Here is a 24362-nt window from a genome sequence, read left to right as displayed (position 1 = left end):
CGGGGACAGAAGGAAGTGAGCACACAGCACGCCCGCTGTTGGATTGGTTGCTATTTCTCCCGTCCCACGGGGCCCGACCCGGCCCGGGGTGGGGGTGAGGGGCTCTGGGGACAGGACATGCAGGGCTGGGAGGGGGGCAGAATTTTCCTGTGTTTTATCCATTTGCAACTTGGTCACCAATAGAGAGAAATGGGACTCTGAGGGCTAACAGGAGAGGGTGGCCTGGCTCTGGGCCCACAGCCAGGCCCCAGGAGTCCTGTTCCCTCTGGGGAGGAGAGGGAAAGAGCTCTAGAAACCAAAGGAGAAACAGAAGGGGCAGGGGCTCATGTCAGCAAACACGGCTATATCACGTGACACGCCAGCGACACAGAAACACACGCCAACGCACACGGCTGCACAGCAGGCAGGGGGCGGGTGGGGGAGGAGGGAGCCGGGGGCCACCCATCTCGTCCTCTGCGGGGCAGGCTGGGGGTGGGGCAGGGTGAATGCATAGAACACATCATGTACGCACGCTCAAGGCGTGGCAAGAGCGTGCATCAACCCACAGGCACATGGGACGGACACGCAGTGTGCTTCGTGAGGCAGGGGGAGGGAGAAAGGGGGAGGGGAAGCAGCGAGCCCTGGCCAGGTCCGGGACCACCCACGGGGCACACAGGGGCTTGATGGTTGTAGGTGCTTGGCGGGCGGGCAGCACACACTTGTCTGAGAACATGCAAAAGACATCAGCCCCCAGACAACATTCCAGGACACATACAGACACGGCAGCCAACAAGCAAACACATCATGTGATGTGTGGGACTTAGAGAACCTGGGGCAGAACAGACCCTCAGGGATGCTCTGGTCCATCTGAGGCCCGGAGATGGGCAGCTACGGGCCTAACACCAGTCAAGGAGGCAGTTGCATCACTCCAGCCATGGCTCCACCCTTCTCCTTGTGGCCCCAAGGCTGTGGGAATTCCAGAAACACCTGGTATGAAAGGGTACCCTGGCTGGACGGCAGGAAGGAAAAAGGATGGGGTGGGGGGGTGCTGGGGCCTGCTCTGACGTCCCCAAAGAAGCCTGAGTGGGAGCAGGAGGGCTGCAGTCAGATACGGGGGCAAACTTCCTGTCCTGACAAAGGGCACTGTGGGAATGGACAGCCCACCTTGGCGGTTACATATATATATTGGCCACACACAGGCAGGGCCCAGCCAGGTAGGGAAGAGGCTGGCTATCTGAGCTGGGGTGGCAGTGGGGTACTATGTTCCAGAAGGTCACATCTGCACTGTCTCTCTCTCACACAGACACGCTTCACATGAAGAGGGACTCCAGGAAACGATCTGCACACACACCAAAGTCCTCCACCCTGTGCACACGGATGTCAGACCCCAAGGCAGGGCGCATTCCTGTACTTGTGTGTTCAATCCTGTATATGTGGGGCCATGTTCCTGGGCCAGTGGAGTGGGAGGCTTCTAACACTGTCCTTTGCCCACATACCTCCCACCTGCCACCCAACACACAAACCCACGCATGCATATGTTGTCTACGTAGCAAGGGAGGAGTCGGCCGCTTCCTCACCATCAGAAACTCAGGACCGTGTCCCACCCTCAGTCTCAGCCTGCAGGGGAACAGCTACTGGTGACATTTCAGCAGGAGATGCGTCCAGGGCATGGGCCCCAGGACTTAGCCCACTCCAGTACGTCTGAAATAAACAGTTCCCTAAATCCAAGGTTCCTGAGGCAAAGGCCAGAGCATCAGATGGGGCGGTGGGGACCATCGCTGGCCTCTCTCAGTTCTGAGGTTAGTGCTCAAGAATGTTCTCATTTCTGAGAGCCTGGGGCAGCCCTTGACATTCCCGTGATCAGTAATGTTTCCCATCAATAGCCCATCTGGGAGGCATTCATGTGCAAACGAGTGCCCGCCTGAACAGGCACCGTGCCAGCGTCAGCATACGCCAGGCTCCTGTGTGCTTGTGTGTGCCTGGGTGTGGCCTCATCTGCCGTGGCGGGTGGGAGCACACTGAGGTGTCCCAGCTTCCACACGTGCAGGCTTATTTGACCGAGAAAGATAAGCATGTGGGCATGTATGCACAGGGGATCCGACCACGCAGGGCAGGAAGCTGCAGTTGCATGATGTTGACGTAGCAGCGTGTGACCACATCAGATAGCGGCCGGCAGCTCCGGGGAGAAAGGGAGGAGGCAAATAATCTGGACAGACAAACCTGGATGGGGCACAGGTCCTTGAAGGTAAACGTGTGTGTGTATAATACACAGGAGGGTAGAAACACACTACGCAGAAATCCTCTACACACACACACACACTCACGCAGGTGTACTCTAGATAGCGTAGAAATATAGATTTCTGTGCCCACCCAAAACAGGTGTCCAGTGCAAAATGTGGAGGGCTCTGTCTCAGGAGAAGACCTACTGACACTTCAGGCACATCCTAGACACACACACACACACACACACACACACACAAACACGTCCCTCACATCACCTGTTGGGGGAAATGCACATGGATATACAGGCCGAGCTAGGTTATTGACACGTGTATGCTTCCACTCGCCTCGAGTGAACTCCACACACACACACACATGTTCCCCAGGACATGTCAGTCCCAGGGTGACTAAGCCAGGAGGGTTTGCTCAACATCACGCTGGGGTGTCTGCCATGGCCTGTGTGTGTATTGTGCCTGGATCCTCTGGGAATGTTAGTGTGAGCCTCTGTACACTCACAACCTGCCCCATCTGTAGCAGACATGGGGGAGGGGGGTGTCAGTGGAGGAGGTGCTGTTACATTGGATTTGAACACTCAAACACAAAATTCCATGTACGCAAACTGTGTGTCCACGGATCTGTGGCGCCACACACACACACACACACACACCCCATTCACAGAAGACAGAAGAGTGGGGCTTGATGGCTGCTGTGTCACACCCGGCCACAGTCTACACAACAACCCAGGGGAAGGGGGAAAGCTCAGACAACACACAGACTTGAGGTGGGGGCCAGAAAGGGCGATTTGGTGCTTCTACACACATCTACACACATACACACACACACACGCTGGGGTGTCCACACATCTCGAGCATGTGCCGGCGGCATGCATGTTGGTGTGCACGTGTAATCACGCCTGCTGCTATCTACGTGCGGGGGCAGGGGGTGGTCCATGGCGGGGGGAGGTCCAGGGACTCCAGGGTCTGACGGGCGGTAAAGGTTGCGGGTGCTGCCCGGGTCTGTCTTGAGGGTGAGCCTGGAGCAGGGGATGGAGTGAAGGGGTGGTGGGGGTATTGCTCCCGATGTGGTGGGGAAGGGTCTGGGAGGGATAGGGGTGGGGGGCCTACAAGCCCAGCGTCCCCCCAATGGATGACGCCAAGACCACCCCCAGCACCACACAGCAAATGATGATCATGATTTTCTTCTGCAGGCAGGAAGGGCGATAGGGAGGGAGGAGACGGAGACACAGAGAGGTAAAGAGACAGACAAACCGACAGACAGATGGGGAGGAGGATGTGAGGAAAAAGAAGAGGGGAGAGAAAACAGAAAAAGGAAGAGGTCAGAACCAGAGATAAGGCCTCTCGCGGGATTTCATCACTCACCTCAGCCCTGGCCTGAGCCCAGCCCCGCCCGCTCGGCTCCAGCCCACCTACTCCGCAGGCCCGCCTGCCCCGGCTCACCCTCCGGGCCTTGCTCTGATATTTCACAGCTTTCTTGGTGTCAGACACGGCTCGCTCCACGTAGTCCACGGAATGTTCCACGTTGTACTCAATGCGGTCAATCATTTCGCCCTGCGGAGGACACACGCATAGGACGGGGTGGGAGCTGGGCTGGAAGAAGGGATCCCGGAGACCCGGGTGAGGTTCCCCGAGGGCCGTGGCAGAGGCAGTACCTGGCTCTCCACGAGCATGGCCATGTCCACAAACATGTCGTGCAGCTCACGGATGCTGGTTTCCAGTTTGATGATCTCGTTGTGCCTCGTCTCGATTTCGTTCAGCGCCTGCTTTGTCATCTGTGAGTCCATTTTGATCTAGGGTGAAAGGGGAGGGGCGGGGGGAAGAGCGAGGAGAGCTACAGACCACCCTTCACTCCCAGAAGAGCTTGGGTTCTGCAGCCAGAGCGTCTGGGTTCGAACCTGGCTGGCGTTTACTAGCTGTAACCATGGGCAAATTGTTTAACCTCTTCAGGCCTCAGTTTCCCCACCTAGAAAATACGGATACTTCACACCTCACAAGGTTGTGTGAAGATTAAGTGAATGATTATGTGTGTATCAATTAGAATAGTACCTGGCACACAGGAAGCACTAAAGAGACATTTGTTAAATTACAAGAAGGAAAACTTGCCCTGAGTCCGCCATCTCAGCCCAGGGCTGTCTCTATCACACACACCAGGGAGGCCCTGGGAAGGGAGACGGGGTCCTGGACCCCTATCAGGATTGGGGGTCACCATCTGGTCAAAGGCAGACAGGATAATGGAAGGGGGCACAGCAGAGAGTGGCAAGCAGAAAAGGAGGCCCAGATGAGAAGGCAGTGTGCCCTGGAGCCCCCATGATACGGGCCGGGGGAGAAATAATAAGGAAATGCTCTGCAGCCCTCAAGAGTCAGTGGGAGAGAGACTCTAACCCACAGTCAGATATACCTCCTCCCCACGGAAGCCAGACCACTCACTTTCCAAACCACTCACTGTTTAGACCACATCCAGCCACTCTTCTGCTCTAAAGCCCTCCAAGGCTCCCCCGCATCCACAGGCTACACACCTTTACCTTAGCAGTCAAGGCCCCATCTCCCTTTCTGTCCTCATCTCCCTAAATCCTAAGAGCCCAAATCATCCAATGGCTCTTTGGCAAGTGGTCCACTCTCCCTGTTTTTGCTCAGTCTGTCCCCTTTGTCTGGAATGCCCTTTACCCATCTCCCCGTGTCCAAATGCTCCCTGTCTCTTAAGGCACACAACTCAATGCCACCTCCCCCAGGAAGCCTTTCCCGACCCTAGAAGTTAACTACTACCTTAGGGCCTGTCTGCATCTTGTTCAGCCCTCAGGCAAGGTACCGACCACCCTGCATTGTAATGATGGTGGGTTAACTGGCAGGGATCAGCTCTATCCCCTTAGAACCACTCACCAGGTTTCCCTCCACTCTCAGACAGACTGACAGCCTGGGCAGAGCTGTTTGGGAGGGCTCCAGGCTAACTGGCCCATTATAAATTTGCTCAAAGCTAATTTAACAAAGATCAATTCTCTAAATAACAATTTGCTGAAAACTGCTAGACAGTCACTGAACGGTACTTTAATGCTGGTCTAGAAACCTAAACCAGAGTCATTTTGCCACCAGAAGCAGAAAGGGAGACAGAACCTGTCAGCCAGGGCAAAAGTCAAGAAAGAGAAAGAAGAACTACAGTTGGGGAAAGCCCATCTCTTTCACATATAAGATGACAAGCGCAGGGCAGTGTGCAAAACTTCAGCAAAACTAAAACTGATTATTTAGAAAACCTTCAAAATGTAGGCAAATTAGTCACTTGGTGAAATGACCCGCATCACTAGGGAGAAGTGTATCTTAGCACTGAAGAGTCCTGACTGCAGATTCAGATCCTTGCTCTGCCTGTAGCTGTGTGACCTCGGCAAATCATTTAACCTTTTTGGATCAGATTACCTCATCTGTGAAACACGACTCCCTCAGAGGCTTGTGGTGAGGATTAAATGAGTTTAGTAGGTAAATGTGAATACATTCAGTGCTTAGAACGGTGCCTGGCACCTTACTGTTTGCCATTTTTATGAGGGTACTTCCTGCTCTGCCCCCATGGAATTCCCCAGTTCCAGGTTCAGACTTCCCGATGTTTGTTATTTCAGGGCGGACTTAGGACCTTGAGTTCAGCCTACGCTTGGGGAGGAAAGACGAATGCTTTCCAAAAACAGACCCCACCCCCACGCGGGGCTCACATCGTCAGTGAAGATGGCCAACTTCCCACTCTCCAGCATGTCTTCCAGTTCTTCGTTGGTCGTGGTCCTTCCAGCTGTGGGGAGAAAGGACTCCCTGCTCAGGGACTGGGCCAGCCTGGACACCTAAGGTGGTGGGATGTGGCAGGGACCCAGGAGCCCACCCTCCCATCCGGCCTCAGGCCACGAGTCCCCTCCACGGAGGGGAAAGGCCTGGAAGGAGTATGGGACAGGTCTGGGGAGTTTGCGGGGGAGAGATGTCACACGCACTGATCTCCAGCTGCCTCTGGATCCGGTCCTTGCAGCGGTCCCGGTACTTGGACTGGGTCGCGTTATATTCAGTCATTACCTCCACGAACTTCCGGGAGAGTGTGGAGTGCTGCGGTGGGGGGTACAGACACATCAGGAGGCAGGGAGCAGAGTGGAGGGATGGAGTGGGCGGGAGGGGCTGAGTTAGCCTACGGCCCCTTCTTCAGCTCGTGCCACGATCCCAAGCCCTCGCAAGTGTGCAGTCCCGTACCCCAGCACCCCCATCCTACGCCCAAGCCAGCCAAGGCCGGGCTAGGGCTCTGGGATGTATCCGGGTTCCAACCTCCGCTGTAGTCCCGCCCCAAGCCCCGCCCCTGCCCAGGCTCCCCCCCCTTGGCCACGCCCCACGCTAGTGCCTGCTCTGGGCCCGCCCACGCCCAACAGGCAGGGCTCCAGCCTGGGCCCCTCCCCCGTCCGGTCCAGTGCGGTTTGGTCCCGGCCCCGACCCTGACCGTGCCTGGCCGCTGCCTCCTACCTGGGTCTTGCGGATGCGCAGGTCCGCAGAGGAACGATTCAGCCCCTCCTCCTGTTCAATGCTTTGCTCGATCGCTGCGGGAGAGAGGACGCAGTGATGGGAGGGCAGGAGACCCGGCGCATGTGGGGCGGGGGTCTGGGACATATGAAGGGTGGACACCCCGAGGCAGGCCCCCCAGGCCCGTGAACGGATGTCATACCCAGGCGAGGGCAGACAGTAAAGACTCTAGGGTGGGGAGGCAGGAGGCCAGCGAATAAAGGGACCAATGTTTGAGGGGGTCTGGAAGCCAGGTAGGAGGGGACATTGAGGGTCAGTTGGTCACCAGACAGAAGGGGGCTATTTGTTCTGGTGGAAGGACTGCGTCTTGGAAAGTCCCACAGCTGTAACTCCTGCCCAGCCCCACAGTCCACATCCGCTGTATGGGGGGCGGGAGAACTCTCTGCTTTTTGCAGCCTCAGAAAAAGGTCAGGAACCCACCCTGGGAATTTTCTGGTTGAGGGCAAGTACTTTCAAGTGGGTCAGGTTCTAGTGGCCGCCCTTTCCTTGGAAAATTCTAGGGTAAGTGGATGGATGTTCCAACAGAGAAAATAGCTCCCCCCCTGCCTTACAAAGTGATCCCTGTCCCAGGAATCCCCACTTCTAAAGGATGTTCTGGAAAAGCACACAGATTAACTGGGATTACTGCTTCTAGAACATGCACTCCCCACACTTATTCAGATTTTCTAAAAAAGAGCTTGAGGGTAAGATCTACTGTGCTCGGAAAATGCAGCAGGGATGAATCACCAGGCCCTCTCAGACCTGGAAGAGCCTACAGGCCACTCCCAAGAACATTGCTTCTCCGTTCCTGGCAGTGGTGGAGGTACGGTGCTGGATGGCACCCCAACGCTCCCCCGCCAGCGATGGCGGGCCAGTGAGTGAGTGACAGCTCTGGCCCAGCTATTATGGGAAAAGTCCAGAAACACACACCCAGGAATGTCGGAATTTGTGGCCCAGACGGGGACCCTGTTGTCAGACTTGGGGCTGGGGCCAAACCCAGGAGGAAGGGATCTTTTACAGGGTCTTATTGACTTCTTACAGTAATCCTGGGAGTTCAGTGATAGCAGTCCAGGTTTCAGACTAGAAACTGAGGTTGAAATAGAGAAAACAACTCATTCAAGGTCACACACAATGCCGGAGCTCATGCCACCACAGAGCTGGAGAAAGATGGAGATGATCTCTCTTTTTCTGGAGCTCTGGAGGGTCAGCTTCTCTAAGCCTCTGCCACTTTTCCTAGCTTCTTTCTTGGTCTATTCCTGAACTCCTAAACCATACAGCCCTCCTCATGGTCTTATAAAGACTGTTCATGTCAGAGCTCAATGGGCTCAAAGAAATTGCTGAGCCCAGGGATTTTTAAACTTGTGTCCCACAGAACCCTGCTTCTGAGAAGGAACCTCAGAGGGGTCTGTTGCTGGGAGTGATGAGGAGGCTAGGCAGGTAGGGCTCTGGGTCTCCCAACCCCAGGTCAGCCAGAACAGCCTGACGTTTATGTGTTGTATGTATTGGAATTTGGGGTAAGATTTCACTTAGGAAAAAAAGATTTTGCTACCAAAAAACAAAAACAAACAACAACAACAAAAACATCTAGCTTTGAAATTGCTTTAGTAGTTCTTACTGTACTGATGAGGAACTGAGGGTAGGGTACTTGTCCAGAATGAGCTGGTGATGCAAGTGGGCTCCCTCTGTCTGGATTTGCAATCAGTGTGCTCCCAGTTTGGATCATTTTGCTTTCTAGCACGCTCTCCTGAGTGCAAAGGGCTTACAGATCAGCACTGGAGGCTCACATATGGCCTCCCGTTGAGTCCAGGAGGGCACGGAGTCCCTGTCCTCATCTCTCTGGACCAAGGTCATTGTGCTCAGGGCCAGGCATCTGACATGACTCCTTTCCCCCAAAGCCCAGCAATGTGCCTCAAGGTGCTCGGCAAATGTTTTCTGATGCTGAATTACCATGAGCATACAAATTAGCATCACGGTAACACTGCTATTCCCCTGGCACCAGCAGACAAGGAGGTTCCCAACCCACAGTGATTTGGGGGAAGGTGCTTATTACCAGCACCCAAGTCCTTAAATTAGAGTGAATACATGAGCATTTGGCAAGTCCCTCCTGAAAGTTTGCCAGCCCCTGATGTCAGCCGCACAGTCCAATCTGTCCTGAGCTAAGGATACCAATTCAGAAGCATTTGCTGAGCCCACCTACTGGGTGCTTAGCGCTATGTCCGGCAACTGTTCTGGAGAAATGAGGCCTTCGTGAAACTAAAACCACCTGGAAGACTGTATTTTCCTGGTGGACCTTCCTGCTGATGGAAGCAGCAGAGCTCAGATGCAATTTGGACAGAAAGCCTCCTCTCTCTCATTTCCCTGTCATATCTGTATCTTTCTCCAAGGCATCTGGAGCAAGTTGGGAAATCTCGGGTTTTATGCTTTCTCAGTGTTTAGGAATCTGGCTCCTGGAAGTCTGTAGACATTCCTCATAGAGAGGCCTGTTTAGTCCAACGGAGGGCAGAGTTTTTTTCCTCCTTAGGCAGGGGATGGCATTCCTCACCTTTCAACTTGGATCGAACCTTGTTGGCCGTCTTCTTGATGTCTGCAGTGAGGTCCTCCAGCTCCTGTTTGGTCTCTGAGGGGAGGGGAGGGGCGGGTGAGATGTCTGGGTGGGACCCCAGACTCCTGCCCGCAGCCCCCAGCCACCCGGCAGCAGCACTTACTCTCATCCGGGTTGGGGGCGGCCAGGATGGCACTATGCTGTTTTTTCACTTGTTCCACATCCTCTGACAGCTTCTCAATGCAGCCCCGGATCTCTTCCACCTGGGGCAGCAAATCGGCTATACCCAGCCAAGTCGTCGGGCCAGACAAAGGGATTCAGGGGGCTCAGTCAGGGTTCAGGGAAACGGGCCAGACCCAGAGGGGTTGGTAAAAGGCCAAGGGGATGGAGGAGCAGAGAGCAGGGCGGGGGCCGGGGGCCGGGGAGAAGGAAGTTGTTGGCTGGGGGCCAGGTTCTGTTACCTGTTCAAAGAACTCATCCATGAAGTGGTCCCGGTCCACATGGACCACCTCCTCCTCATCATCGCTGTCTTTCGCCTGGGAGGCAAAGAAAGGCAGTCTGTGTGCAATCCCGATGCTGCCAGCTCTGGGCTCAGAGCGGGGGTCCTGGGAAGGGTCACATACAGGGGGCCAGGGCACCAAGCAGTCACAACGAACACTGGGTGTCTTGTGGCACAGAGTCCCGGAGGCCGGGTACCTGACAGCCCAAAGGACACCTTGGAGGGAATTAGCCAAAGGCACCGTTTCAGGGGTAGAAGTGGTCCTGTGAGTGCAGTCACCCTGGAGGCGGGTGGAGCTCTGGACAGATGCTTTAACCAACCAGTATGGAAGTATTTCGATATTGTAACAACCAGCTAAATGTCAGCCTTGCAGTAATTGGCTCTGGGCTGCGAGAAGGGGTCTGGAATAGCGTCCCAGGAGCCTGACCCCCCCTCCACCATCCCCCCAGCCGCTCCTGCCAGGCTTCAATTTGCTCCCTTCTCTTCCCCTCCAGCCTCCAACACGACCAGCCACGTCCCCTATGCAAGGTCACTTCACTGCCAGCGGCAGGCGCCAAGTTAAGCAAGCAGTCGGCCAGGGGAGGGCTGGATGAGAGACACAGCACCCCGACCTCCCTCCTCCCACCCACTCTCTTCCCCTCCCCCCACTCTCCTCCGTGTATTCACTTGCTTTCATCCAGCCTCTTCCAACTTCACACCCACCTACTCTCACTTGCTTGGATTTCCCAGTTGCAACCTGCAGCTGCTCAGCCCTCCACCCCCAGGGCTCAGAGACACAAGGGATTTACCCACCCACACCGCCACTGCCGCCACCAGACAGGCCAGTGACATAGACAGAAGGGCTGACACACAAGGCACACAGAAATAGGCCCACGGACACCCACACAGACCCACAGCAAAGCTGCCTGCCGACACATGTGGACACACAGACGTGCAGCGGCCCCTCTGCCCCCAGGGACATTCGGGAGGGCCCTCTGGGGCTCTTCTCCCAGCCTCTCTGAGCATCCAGTCTGCACACTCACTCAGAGCTGGGAAGGAGGAAAGGGGGTTAGGAAGGGGTCCCCAGTGCTCCAAACTCCAGTCTCAAGACTCTGCTCGAGACAGAAGTCTGAGGGCAAAAGCTGAGCCCATCAAGCTTAATTACATCTGGGGCCCTAATCAGCCTCCATGGAAATTTAAAACAGTTCACCCTGATTTCCAGAAAAAACCGAGCCAAAACTCAGACTGAATCTCATGACCAGAGCCTGAATGAAATCAAGATAGGATCCACACAGCGTCTAGCGGGGGGTATTGCCATTTGGGATCTAAAGAGAAGAGCGTGCACAGGGCCTCGACAGGGTCTGAGCAGATCGCAGACAGGACCCGACAGAAATCAGCCAGCTCAGACTGGACCAGACTCCGCGCAGACAGATCAGAGGCAGCTCAGATCGAACCTAGACAGAGCCAGATGGGACCTAGATGTGACCTAGACAGCCAAGTGAACTTGGAATCAGAGGGGCCCGACAGCACCCCGAGGAACCGTGAGCACACAGACGTCCAGCTGGACCCTCTCGAAGGTACCCCAGCTTCCCACCCAAGCTCAGATGGTCCCCAGGGATCCTCCCCTCGCCATGTTGGGGAATGCCTTCAGCACTTCCATTTAAGCTCCAAAGATCTCCCAGGAAAGGGAGGCTCTTCTTTCTCTGCCCACCAGTAAGACATGCCAGGCTGCAAGGAAGAGCCCAGACAGGAAGCCAGCTGTTCTAGCCTCCATTTGAGCTGCCCCCAGAAGGAGGGGCGGTACCAGGTGGGGCTTGGGGACCTTGATGGGACCTCTGGCTTCTGGAACCACACCAATAGACCTTGGCTCCATGAGGCTCTGGGATGCTCGGCTCATCTCTGAGGACCCACCGGCCTCCCATGTGCCTCACGAGGTTCCCCTTCCCCTAGAGCCAACCTGCAGCTGCTCAGCCCTCCACCCCCCAGGGCTCAGAGACACACAAGGGATTTACCCACCCACACCGCCACCACCGCCTCTGTCCCTTCTCTGCCTTCAAGCACTTGGCCCTCAGCTTGGCTGCCCACAGGTCATGAGGCCTCTTGCTGGCCCAGGTATCGGGGAACTTTCCTGTTCTCTCTTTCCCCTCCCCAGGCTGACTTTAGACTTCCTCAAGTCTCATTTCTCTCCCTCTCTCCTTTGGTTCCCAGGGCCAGATCCCTGATTCTGCCCTGGGGCATCCCTGGCTGCCTGTTTACTTGCCCTTGAGAGAGGAGGAAAGGTAGAGTGCCCAAGGATGACTTAGTTGGTGTAATAATTACAGACAGCTGACAGCTAAAATCCTCTCCAGTTGACAGACACTTTTACATCTATAATCTCTTCTGATCCTCACTACCACAGCCCTCAAGAAAAGCTGTCCCCATTTCACAGACGAGGGGAACGGGAGGTCTGAGGGGGAAGAGGAAATGGACTTGCTCAAGGGCACCCAGGCTGAAAGGGGCCAGGAAATCAAAGACATCTAAGACATGCCTCCTCCCATAGCCCCTCCTTTCTTTCTTTCTTTTTTTTTTTTTCTTTTTGGCCTCGCTGTGCAGCATGTGGGATCTTAGTTCCCTGACCAGGGACAAACCTGTGCCCCCTGCATTGGGAGCGTGGAATCTTAACCACTGGACCACCAGGGAAGTCCCTCCCATAGCCCCTTCTGAGGCTTGAGACCAGGCTGCCTCCTACTGGCCACTCTGCCACCAGAGATTTCCCTTCTCAGGTCCCCTCCTGACAAGGCACAATCTGGGCGAGGCTCTGCGCCCCGAAAACCTAGCAAAATACTAGCGTGTGATAGCACCTTTGGCCTAGGTCTTGCATTCTTGTTATCTCATTTAATCTTCATTAAAACTCTGTAAGGACCATTGGTCAACATAACTATAATTGTGGAAAACATTTACACAGCATTTGATAACGTGCTGGGCACCATTGTAAAGCATACTGTGTTTATTTATCCATTTCATTCTTACAATAGCTGCCTTCTATAGATAGGGAAACTGAGTCACAGAGAGGCTAACGAGCTTGCCCAGGTCAGCAGCTGGAAGGCCACACGCCTTCTTCCCTCTGAGTTTCAGTCTCTGCATTTGCTGAACGGCGAGAAAGTCCTCCCTAAATGGTGGGCAGAAGGAGCCAGAGAGACGAGGCAGTAAAAATGCCTGATGCTGCCTGAGAGAATAAGTGCTCAGGGAGGCTTGGCTGTTACCCACTGCCTCTCCCATGTTACAGATGAGGAAACAGGCTCAGAGAGGTTGCCTGACCCTGCCTAAGGCTTCACAGGAAGTAAGGCCAGAGGTGGGACCTGAATTGTCCTGGTGCTAAATCTCAGGCTCTTTCCCTTCTGTCTCTCTATTCCTTCCTGGCCCCTAAAGAGTCTGCTCTGCTGTGCCCTCAGTACCACTGAACTCCTGTGGCTGGGACAGAATACCAGTAAGACGTGCCAGGTTGCAAGGAAGAGCCCAGACAGGAAGCCAGCTGTTCTAGCCTCCATTTGACTTGCTGTGTGACTGTCAGACCCTCTCTGGGCCCCGGCTTATCTGTGAAGTGGGCGGGCCCTCCCTGCTCTGAGGTGTGTGTATTTCATAATGAACACGGCTTCCATTTCTGGAAGAAGCTGGCCAGCCTAAAAGAAAACAGGCTGAGGGCATATGAGACTACCTCAGAAAAGATGACCAAATGTGCTCCCATCCACTTTATGGACAATTCAAGCCTCAGTTTCCTCCTGTGCGAAATGAAGAAAGTAAGAATCATATATACCCGACAAGTAGGTAGCAATTACCATGCGTCAGGCTCTGTTACAAGTGCTCTGCATTTCTCATTTAATCCTTACAGCCACTCACTCCATGAAGTAGATACTCTTCTTATTCCCCTCTGATGGATGAGGCAGAGAGAGATTGAGTAATTTGCCTACGATCATACAGTTGATGGGGTGCTGACACGATGGTGCTGGATTGGAACCCAGGCACGCTGCTCTTTACGGCTTGCCAGCTCCTCGAGCGCTCAGGAGGATGAAATGGGAGACCGTGGAGGCCCTGGGCACCTTCTGGAACCGCCCTGGGGAGAGGGGGCATCAGATTCAAGCCTCTAGCTTCAGTCCTTCCCCATCAGAGACACCGGAGGTCTTCATAGGAGTGTCAGTGGCGGGGAGACAACATAGACAGATGCGTGGATGGAGGGAGCGGGACAACGTGAGCCAGGAAATCAACAGAGACAAACGAGAGGGTGACTAAAGCAGAGGTGGAAAGAGACTGGAATTGGGTGATAGAAAAGTCAGAGAGTGGGGACTTCCCTGGCGGTCCAGTGGTTGGGAATCCATGCTTCCAATGCAGGGGCTGCGGGTTTGATCCCTGGTAGGGGAACTAAGATCCCAGCATGCCGCGTGGTGCGGTCAAAAAAAAAAAAAGGAAAGTCACAGGGTTTCCCTGGTGGCACAGTGGTTGAGAGTCTGCCTGCCAATGCAGGGGACACGGGTTCGAGCCCTGGTCTGGGAGGATCCCACATGCCGCGGAGCAACTAGGCCCATGAGCCACAACTACTGAGCCTGCACGTCTGGAGCTTGTGCTCCACAACAAGAGAGGCCGCAACAGTGAGAGGCCCCCGCACCGCGATGAAGAGTGGCCCCCGCTTGCCGCAACTAGAGAAAGCCCTCGCACAGAAACTAAGACCCAACACAGCCAAAAAACAAATAAACAAATAAATAAATAAAATTTAAAAAAAAAGTCACAGAATATATGTGTGTGTGTGTGCGTGTGTATGTGTGTGTGTATGCGTGTGTATGTGTGTGTGTGCGCGCGTGTATGTGTATGTGTGTGCACGCATGTGTGTGTGTGTGCGTGTGTGTGTGTGTGTGTGTGTGTAACACACATGCATGCCCACGCAGACAACACACACGTGCTCACACCTGCTTCTCAGGGGCATGAGCATCCTTTGATCTAGAGGCAGCAGCCTCTCTCCACCGCACCCCCTGCTTCTGTCCATCTGTCTCCCTGACCCAGGCCTCTGCTCGCTCCCAGCATCCAGCCCAGTCCTCCCACCCCAACCTCTCTCCTCCGCCTTCCCTGCCTTCCCCGACCGACTCCCTTCCTCACCCTCCCTCTGCCCCACTGAGTCCTTCAGTCATCTGACAAATATCTCTGATCAGTGTCCAGTTCTCTTCTGGCTGCTGCGGAGAATACAGTGGTGAACAAGACAGGAAGGGGTCCTGCCTCCAAGGAGCTGACATTCCAGGGGAGCGAGACAGACAATGGAAAATGAACAAGACAATTTCAGATGGTGCTACTTAGCAAGAGGGAGATAAAGCAGGAGGTGTGATAGAGAGAAATGGGCATCAGGGAGGGCCTTTCGGGAGGGGCTTGACATCTGAGCTAAGGCCTGAGGAGTTAACTGCACCACAGTCTGGAGGACATAGAATTCAAGGCAGAGGGAACAGCGTCCAGGCAGAGAGAACAGCCTTCAGAGGGACCAGCAAGTGCAAAGGCCCTCAAGCAGGGGGAACGTGATGTGTCTGAATGGCAGAAACAAGCCCCACGCAGCTGGGGGATACCAACCCATCAACCAGGGTTCTCCTGGTCCGTGCCCGCTCTCCTCAAACACGAGGCTGCCCTTTCCTTCTGCATTTCTAAAGCGCCTATTGTGCCTATCCTATACCTGAGGGCTACACCTGGGACCCAGTCCCAGCCCTCAGGGTGCATGACTTGTCCTAGAACAGCCTCCATTTCCACCCGCCCTCAAATTCCAGCCTCCCTCACCTCAGGCCTCCCCCCACCCACTTCCCAGTCTCCCATCCACCCCCACTCCCGCCTTCTCACTCCACAGCTGCCTCTCAGGCTCCAGCCCACAACGCGTCCCCTTGTGGCTTCTCTCTCTCCGCAACCTTCCTCTCCACCTCACTTGCTCCCTTGCTCTCCTCTTCAGCCCCATCTCTGGACCCATTTCTTGGACCCTGGGACACCCATCCAGCCAACTGACTCCCCACCGCAGCCTCTGCTCCAGCCCAGTGCCTCCCAGTTGCCAACCAAAAGTGCCTGGTGAACTGGAAACAGAAAACCCTGGTTCAACCCTGGCTCTGCCGTTAACAGCTGTATGACCTTAGGCAAGTCAGGTTACCGCTGTGGCCCTCAATTTACTCCAATAAATTAGGGGTCCCATCTTGCCCATCTCAGGGGGCTGATGTGAGACTCAAGAGAAATAAATGAGTCACCTGTGGAATAAAAAAACACTCATGGAGCAATGCTGAGCACCAGGCCTCCTTCTAGGCGCTTCCAGCATAATTTCAATCCTCAGGACAGCCCTCTGAAGCAGGTCCCGTTATTACTCTCAATACACACATGAAGAAAGTGAGGACCAGAGAGGTTAAGCAACTTACCCAAGGTCACACAGGAAGTAGCAAAGCTAGGATTTGAACCCAGACAGTCTGACTCCCAAATCTGTGCCCTTGACAGCTATGTGATGAACAGATGTGAGAACCCTCGGGAACTCAAAGTACTGTTGGAAAAAGACAATCAGGCCCCCTGGGCTGACATCCCCACCCATCACCGCCTTTCCATCCCTCTCAGCCTCTCAGAGACCCCTTTCCCAGGCCTCCCACACCCTGCCCAGTCTCTCCTGCCTCCCAGCTTCCTCATTCTCAACTCTGGCAGGGAGATCCCCGTACTCCCTGTATCTGGAAGCTTTTTTTTCCGCCCCACACATGCCCTCCCAAATCTCCAGTTTCCCTGAGCCGTGACTAACACCAGAGCCATCAGCATTCACTCAGCCCCCTCTGCCCCTCCACCCCACCTCCCACCTCCCCCATCTGCTGCCCCCAGCAGCCCCAGCAGACAGGATTCCTCCCCTCTGGGCAGGGGGTCCCTGATCCACTCAGATGAGGACTCCCATCCCCTGCCTTCCCTGTACCCCTGTCTTCGCCTTTTCCCTCCCCCTCTCTCTAATCACACCACAATTCCACCACCACCTCACCCTGACCCACTTTCCATTTCTTGGGATTTTGGAGTCATGGCATAGTCTTGGCAGCAGTGGATCTGGGTTCAAATCCGGGCTACTCACTTGCTAGCTGTGTGACCTTGGGCAAGTTTCAACCACTGGGCCTCAGTTTCCTTCACTATAAAATGAAGTAGTCTCCCAGTCTCCCTACCTTACCAGGTGAGGGTCTAATGAGATTATGGATGGCAACCTGCTTTGGATGAAAACGGGGAGAGAAGGGGAGTTAAGAGCACCAACACTGGAGTCAGCCTGCCTGCCTGCCTTTAATTAGCTGTGTGATTTTGGTCAAGTTACTTAACCTCTCTGGGCCTCAGTTTTCTTATCTATAAAATGGGATAATACTAGTACCAGTCTCCTAGGGTTGCTGTGAGGATCGAAATGAGTTAATATGTATAAAACACTTAGAACAGTGCCTGGCACATGAGTGTTGCTTATTTTTATCACCGTCATTTTCCTGATGCCTAAGCGTATATTCACTCAAAGTTTAATTAAAAAAAATAAACCTTCAAAATTCCCTCCCCCAACCACCAGTTCCTCCTTCCTTCCCACCTGCCAACCCACCTCTCCCAGAGACAACAGTCACTTGCCTCTAAGGCCCTTCCTCTTGTCTTTCTGTAAGCAGGTTACCCACCCCTAAATCCAGGGGGCTCTCCAAAGACAGAGCTTTTTACCCCCAGTATTGAGACTTCTCTTTCAAAGGCTAAAAAAGCAGAGACGCATGTCAACTTGGCAGACGGGAAACCCAGATTCCTGTCTGATCTTCCCAGCCACTTGCTTGGTGACCTTGGGCAAGTTCCTGCCCATTGCTGAACCTCAATCTCCTCATCTGTCAAATGGGATAACAACCCCAGGGTAATAACCAATAGGCTCCTGGTGAAGTGTGTCAGGCTACATCAGTTGGGTCTAGTACTTTATTAACATAACCCCACAGCAGGCTGTCAGCTCTGCCTCCTCGGGGCCCCAGGTCATGTCTACAACCCTCCACCCCACCGCATCCCCCCAGGCCCAGAAGCCACTCTTATCAAGCCCCCACTCCCCAGCCCCTCCAAATGGCAGCCTTCACTGCAGACACCAGTGCCACCCTCCTCCCCCGTCACCCAAACACAACTAACTGCCTGGCCCGACTCCTGGAGCCGGGCCTCTTCAGGCCTGCAGACCAGAGGCCCACGTCAGCCCGCCCCTGGCAGTTTAGGATGCCCCAGTTCTCCCCAGTGGAGCACGATCTCTGTCATACAGCCCAATTCCATGGCCCTGTGCGTGGAACCTCCTTCCTGTCCCCCTGCAACCCCCTCTCCCACCTCTGGGGTCACCCTATCTCAGGCCCCGGCCCTCTGGCTACCTCCAGAGGCCACTCCTTCCCTCCTAGTCTCTGAGAGGTGCCCCCTCCCTACGGAGAGCAACACACACACACTTCATTCACTGCCAGGTGCTGGCATCTCAGTCAGTCCCAACGTGTGTCCTTCCCCACAGCAGCCCCCAAATCTGGGTCTCGCTGGGCTCAGCCTGGCCCAGGAACTGCCCACATCCTTCTAATTCAGCAAATCTGCCCAGCGGATGACAGCACCCTCCAATTCTCTCCCACACTCACTCTTTCCCATCCCCAGATTAGACCCCAGGGTCCTCCTGGGAATGTAGGGTGTCCAGGGCCCCTGAGACCTCTCCTGCCCCCTTGTGCCTTAATGGCCTCCAAACCCTTCTAGCCACTGTCCCTAAAATGCAGGTTCATTGGAGACATCAGGTGCCTTCACATATTGGGGTGCCCCTGCCACCAACCTCCAGTCTCATCATTTGCCCCCACGTCCCAGCACCTCCCCCACTCCACCCCCACGCGCTCCCCAAATACTGGGGTCCCGCCCCCCCATTTTCCCCACCCCCAAGCTCACACTCCGCAGCTCCTGAGTCCGATCCTTCATCCTGCGACGGCTCCTCCTCCTCCTCCTCCTCGTTCTCCTGCCTCTCCGCTGCTCCCTGCCTCCTGCCTCGGTGCTGGAGTCCTGAGTCTGGGGGCGCCGGCGGGGGGGCGCCGAGGCCGCTGTAGGGGGGCCCGCGGGCGGGGGCGGGGTGAGGGGCGGCGGGCTGAGGGCCGGGCAGGGGCAGGGGCCTGGGCCTGGCTCGGCTCTGCCGGGGCTGCGGTGGCGATGCGGCTGCGGCACAGGCTTGGATGGAGGGATGCGGGAGCTGAAGCGCGGGGGAGGGGGGAGGAGGGAGGTAAGGAGGAAGGGAGGGAGGGGGGAACCGGGAGGGGACGGGGAGCAGGGGGCATGCGCAGCGCCCCGGGCTGGGGGCGCCTGGGGGTTGTAGTCCGGGGAGGGGGACCCAGGAGGGAGGGAGACTGGAGAGGCCTAGAGGGGGTGGGGGAGGGCAGAGCCACAGAAAGAGGGAGAGATGCGGAGAGACGGAGGAGATGTGGCTGGAGGCACAGAGATGCTGCTGTGGGACGGGGGTGACGGTGGAATGGCAGAAAGAAGGGGTAAGGGAATGAATTAAGGGAATAGCCTGGGGAGAGGTGCTGTGGACCCCTTTACACCAGGAGATATAGATAGATTTTATAGTTTGTGTTTGGGAGTATCTGTGTGAGTCTGTGCACGACCACCTCTGTGTGTGTGTCCCTGCGGGAGGCTCTTTGGACAGTAGAAATAGCAAGAGTGACCCTCTAGGTGGCTTTTGTGATGCAAGGAATCAGCCAAGCCTAGCTGAGAAGGACACGGGGCTTGTTTTTTTGCACAGCCTTCTCCACTCTAAGTGTGAGAGTCCCCGGACAGTGTGGGTCACAGAGCTCTGCTTGTCTCCCTCCAGGGACAGGGTGCTCACCACCTCAGGGGACCTCCTGGCCTATCTTTAGATGGCTCTGACTGTCAAAACAAAATTTGTCCTTATTGGGAGGGGAGTTCTGGTCCCCCCGAGGGTCCAAGTACCCTGCATCCCTCTCCTTAATGCCTGCCTCACCTCTTCCCATCTCCACGTCTTAACGTCACATCAAGTCCTCTACCCCCGCAATGGGGCTTTGGCCTCCAACAGGACTTGAACCTGCTTCTGCCAAGTTACCCAGTGACCTCCTCTATGCCGAATCCATGGACCACTTGCCAGGCCTTATCCTCCGTGATTGGAGGATATATGACACTGATGACCCCTCTCTTCTTGAAATCCTTCCCACCTTGGCTTCCACCTGCCTCCTGCCTCCCATGCCTCCCCCTCCAAACTCTGGATGTTGTTTCCCAGCCTCCTTCCAGACCGCCCACCCCCCTTTCTTCCACTTCCCCGCAGCAGCAGGGTTTCCAGGGCCCCCTCCCAGTTTCTCTTCTTTTTTTACCCTGTCACCTCCCCAGGTTCAGCCGTGCCTACATGCCTACAATATCCACATCTTTACCTGCAAGCCAGGCCCTGCTCCTCAAGGGCAGTACCTGCTGTATGCCTGAGCACTGAGCTGAGCACCAAGAACAGAGACCAAAGATGCACTCGGAGACGTGTGGATCCATAACTATCGTAAGCGAGGCCAGGGCTTTGACGTTGACCACAAAGACTGTGGTGGCCTCGCCTTCCCCCAAAGTGCTTTCCATCAAAGAGGGCATCTCCGTCCACCCAGTCACTCAAAGCACACAGAAAGCTGTCCTTGGCTCCTTCCCCCATCCAAAGAATGCTACCATGTTCCGAGCATCCGCCAAGTCCTTGGTGCTCCACTGAGTAGCCCCCATAATCCTTCCAACCTCAGGACAGCTACTGCTATTATCCCAAGTGTCCAGATCAGGAAACAGGCTTGGAATGGTTAAATAACAGTTAGTAAAGGACAGGTCTGGGGCTCTTGCCTGCATCTTTTGATTACAAAGCTCATTCTTGTAAGACCACAAGGTTCTAGCCCCTCCCTCAACTGCCAAATCCAGAGCTGTCTCCTGGGCCCCCTCCATCCCCACCACCCCTGGTCAGTCTAGGGGTGACTGACCTGGGCCATCAGAACAGCCTCCTTTTGGGGAATTCCCTGGCCGTCCAGTGGTTGGTTAGGACTTGGCACTTTCACTGCCATGGCCCAGGGTTCAATCCCTGATTGGGGAACTAAGATTCTGCAAGCCGTGCGGCATGGCCAAAAAAGAAAGAAAGAAAGAAAGAAAGAACAGCCTCCTTTCTGGTCTTCCCGCCTGCAGCCCTTTTCCTTCACGTCCAGTTTTCTACCCAGGTGCTAGTGTGATTACCCCCCAAAGAAATGAGATAATATCAGTCCCCTACATCAACAAAGTCAACGCCCCACAACTTCCCGGATTACACTCAATAGCTGCTCTGGCATTTGGTCACCATCACCTCATCTCTCCTACCACTTCCCTCCCTGTTGCATGGACCCCAGGCCTTAACGACACCAAGGAATCATGGACCCCAAACACCCTGGAGTCTTTTGCTGTGTCTTTTCCTCCGCCCGGTACACTGTTTCGTCCCTTCATTGACAGTCAGGCTTCTCATCCTTCAGGACCCAGTTCAAGCCTCTGCCAGCAGTCCAAGCTGACAGACTCATGAGCCGTGGGCTGAGTCTGCTTCCACACTAGACTCATTCCCTTTTTTTTTTTTGGCTGACCCGCGACTTGTGGGATCTTACTTCCCCCACCAGGGATGGAACCCGTGCCCCCTGCAGTGGAAGCATGGAGTCCTAACCACTAGAGTCCCATGGGAGTCCCATGGGGCTGACTCATTTCTGCTTCTCCCCAGCAACTAACACCAGGTGAGGCACAAAGTAGACATTCACTAAAAATCTGAATGAAGAGATGAATGAATGAATGGCATATTCCCTCACACCTTTATCCCAGCATAAAGACAAAGAAAATAAGTTCCATGAAAGCAGGGATTTTCTAAAAATTGAAATATAATTGATGTACAGTATAAGTTACGGGTGTACACTATAGAGATTCACAATTTTTAAAGGTTATACTCCATTTGTAGTCATTATAAAATATTGGCTATGTTCCCTATGTTGTACAATATATCCTCATAGCTTAGTCATCTTATACATAATAGTTTGTACCTCTTAATCCCCTACCCCTATATTGCCCCTCCCCCTCCCTCTCCCCACTGGTAATCACTAGTTTGTTCTCTATAACTGTGAGTCTGCTTCTTTTTTGTTATATTCACTAGTTTGTTGTATTTTTCCAGATTCTACATATAAGTGATACAGTATTTGTCTTCCTCTGCCCGACTTATTTCACTTAGCATAATACCCTCCAAGTCCAACCATATTTTTGCAAATGATAAAATTTCATTATTTTTTATGGCTGAGTAGTATTCTGTTGTGTGTGTGTGTGTGTGTGTGTGTGTATACCACATATTCTTTATCCACTCATTTGTTGATGGACACTTAGGTTGCTTCCATATCTTGGTAATTGTAAACAATGCTGCTGTGAACATTGGGGTGCAATTATCTTTTTGAATTAGTTTTTTTAAATTGTTGTTGTTGTTGTTTTTTGGAAATATACCAAGGAGTGGAATTGCTGGGTCATATGGTAGTTCTATTTTTAGTTTTTTGAGAAACCTCCATACCGTTTTCTGCAGTGACTGCAGCAATTTACATTCTCACCAACAGTGTACGAGGGTTCTCTTTTCTCCACATCGTCGCCAACATTTGCTATTAGTGTTCTTTTTGATGATGGCCATTCTGACAGGTGTGAGGTGGTATCTCATGGTGGTTTTGATTTGCGTTTCCCTGATGATAGTGATGTTGAGCATCTTTTTATGTGCCTGTTGGCAATCTGTATATCCTGTTTGGAGAAGTGTTTATTCAGGTCTTCAAGGCAGGGGTTTTTGCTTGCTTTGTCCATTGCTGGTTCTCCAGTGGCACTATGGCATCTGGCACATAGTAGGTGCTCAATAAATATTAGTTAAATGAAAAAAAACAAAACAAAAAAGTAAATATTCATTAAATGAGTGAATGTGTGAAAGATGCACAATTCAAATCTGGCTGCGGCTCTAAGGACACATATAGGCACACACGATGTGATGACAATGGTAATCCGTCTCACGGGTCAGTGATTTTGAGCTCAATACATCCATGATCACTTAAAGTCCACTCAATAACAATGTGAGGTGGGTTGCCTGGACCACACACCAGCCTCCTATGCAGTCTCCCTGCCTGAGTGGCCTTTCTAGAGCATCAATATCACCAGGTCAGCCCCTGCTCAGAAAACCTCTCCAGTTCCCCGCTGCTGATGAGATAAAACTCAGACTTTCTCACCTGACTTCCCACTTTAGCACGTACCACCATTCCCCATGTACCAGATTCTGGTCCCAAGGTAGTTCCTGCGTCTCCCCACCTCCATGCCTTTCTTCATGTTGTTCCTGACCCTTGGAATACCTTTCCCTCTCCCATCTCCAAGTCCAACTCCTACTCTTCCTTTCAAGGTGAGCTGCAGGAGTCTTTCTAGACCCTTCCGAAGCTGGAGGGCAAGCCTGTTACAAATACAGATGACCAGGTCTCTTCCTTGGAAATTCTGAGTCAGTAGATCTGGGTTTTTAGCAATTGCCTCTGGCAATTCTTATTTTCAGTCAAGTTTGGGAACCACAGTATATCAGATAGGCAAGGCTAACGCTAGGTTATGCTACATAACAAGTATCTCCCAAATCTCAGTGATTTAATACAACAAAGGTTTATTTTTGTAATGGGCTTGGGTTACTTCCCAGAGCACCTATCCTTCAAGGAAGACTCAGTGCTTCAGGTAGCAAAATTTAAATGCAGCTTAACAACCCATTGGACTCCGAGTGCCTCATATTCAAGGACCCCATCTGATTAATCTCTGCCTCCCCATGGTACCTGGCACAGGACCTATCACACCTGCTTGCTCAGGAACAAAAGAAGGAATACCCATTTGACCTATTCATCCATTAACCAGTATTTATTGAGGCCCTGCTCTTTGTGCCAGGACTATGCTCTGTGGCTACAGACACAGAAGAGGGCAAAATAAACGTCAACCTGTCCCCATGGAGTCACTTATCTAACTTCTCTAAGCCCTAGTTTCCAAATCTGTAAAATGGGCTCTAATCCTTACCCTTCAGGCACAGCATGAGGATTTACTGAGAAAACGAGCATGAAAGCCATTTATAAACTTGAAAAATCTCAATTCAAGCAGATGTGGAAAAGCACTGTTATTCTGGTGTGTGCCCCTTCCTGTTCCTCCACCCCTCAAATCCAGTGCTCAGGTTATATTCATTAAGGCCCTGGAATTTAGTCACACATCCCTCTCCACACTGTTCCTACTGTCTGTTAAAATCATCCTGAACCCAAAAGTGAATATAATGTTAATAACTTACATAGTGCTTATCATGTGTCAAGCTCTGTTTAAGTGTTTTTGTTTGTTTTTTAATTTTTTTGGCTACACCACACAGTATGTAGGATTTTAGTTCCCTGACAAGGGATCGAACCCATGCCCTCTGCATTGAAAGGGCGGAGTCTTAACCCCTGGGCCACCAGGGGAGTCCCTGTTTAAGTGTCTTATATGTGTTAATTCATTTAATCTTCACAAAAACCATCTGGGATTACTGTTATTATTATCTCCATTTACAGATAAGGAAACTGAAGTAAAAGAGTTTAAGTAACTTACTCGAGACAGGAGCTAGGATTCAAACCAGGCA

General features: G+C 53.4%; 1 protein-coding gene across 2 annotated transcripts; it reads right to left on the bottom strand.

Moving 5' to 3' along the window:
* Positions 1-13: 13 nt before the first annotated feature.
* STX1B (syntaxin 1B) lies at positions 14-18943 on the bottom strand. 2 transcript variants are annotated; one of them, XM_028167691.2, is made up of 10 exons: positions 18647-18943; positions 9729-9803; positions 9431-9530; positions 9268-9342; positions 6690-6763; positions 6176-6284; positions 5909-5982; positions 3869-4006; positions 3657-3767; positions 14-3400 (listed from the first exon to the last, which is right to left on the bottom strand). In XM_028167691.2, the coding sequence occupies exons 1-10, from the start codon at positions 18674-18676 to the stop codon at positions 3320-3322; spliced, it is 867 nt and encodes a 288-aa protein (XP_028023492.1). In that variant the 5' UTR covers positions 18677-18943; the 3' UTR covers positions 14-3319. The 2 variants fall into 2 exon arrangements, with proteins under 2 accessions (XP_028023492.1, XP_057385048.1); XM_057529065.1 differs by having other exon boundaries at positions 14-945.
* Positions 18944-24362: the final 5419 nt, after the last annotated feature.

Source organism: Balaenoptera acutorostrata, chromosome 15 (genome assembly GCF_949987535.1).
Source record: "Balaenoptera acutorostrata chromosome 15, mBalAcu1.1, whole genome shotgun sequence".
NCBI lineage: Eukaryota > Metazoa > Chordata > Mammalia > Artiodactyla > Balaenopteridae > Balaenoptera > Balaenoptera acutorostrata.
The sequence above is the reverse complement of the archived record's forward strand: the minus strand, read 5'-3'. Positions and strand labels throughout refer to the sequence as shown.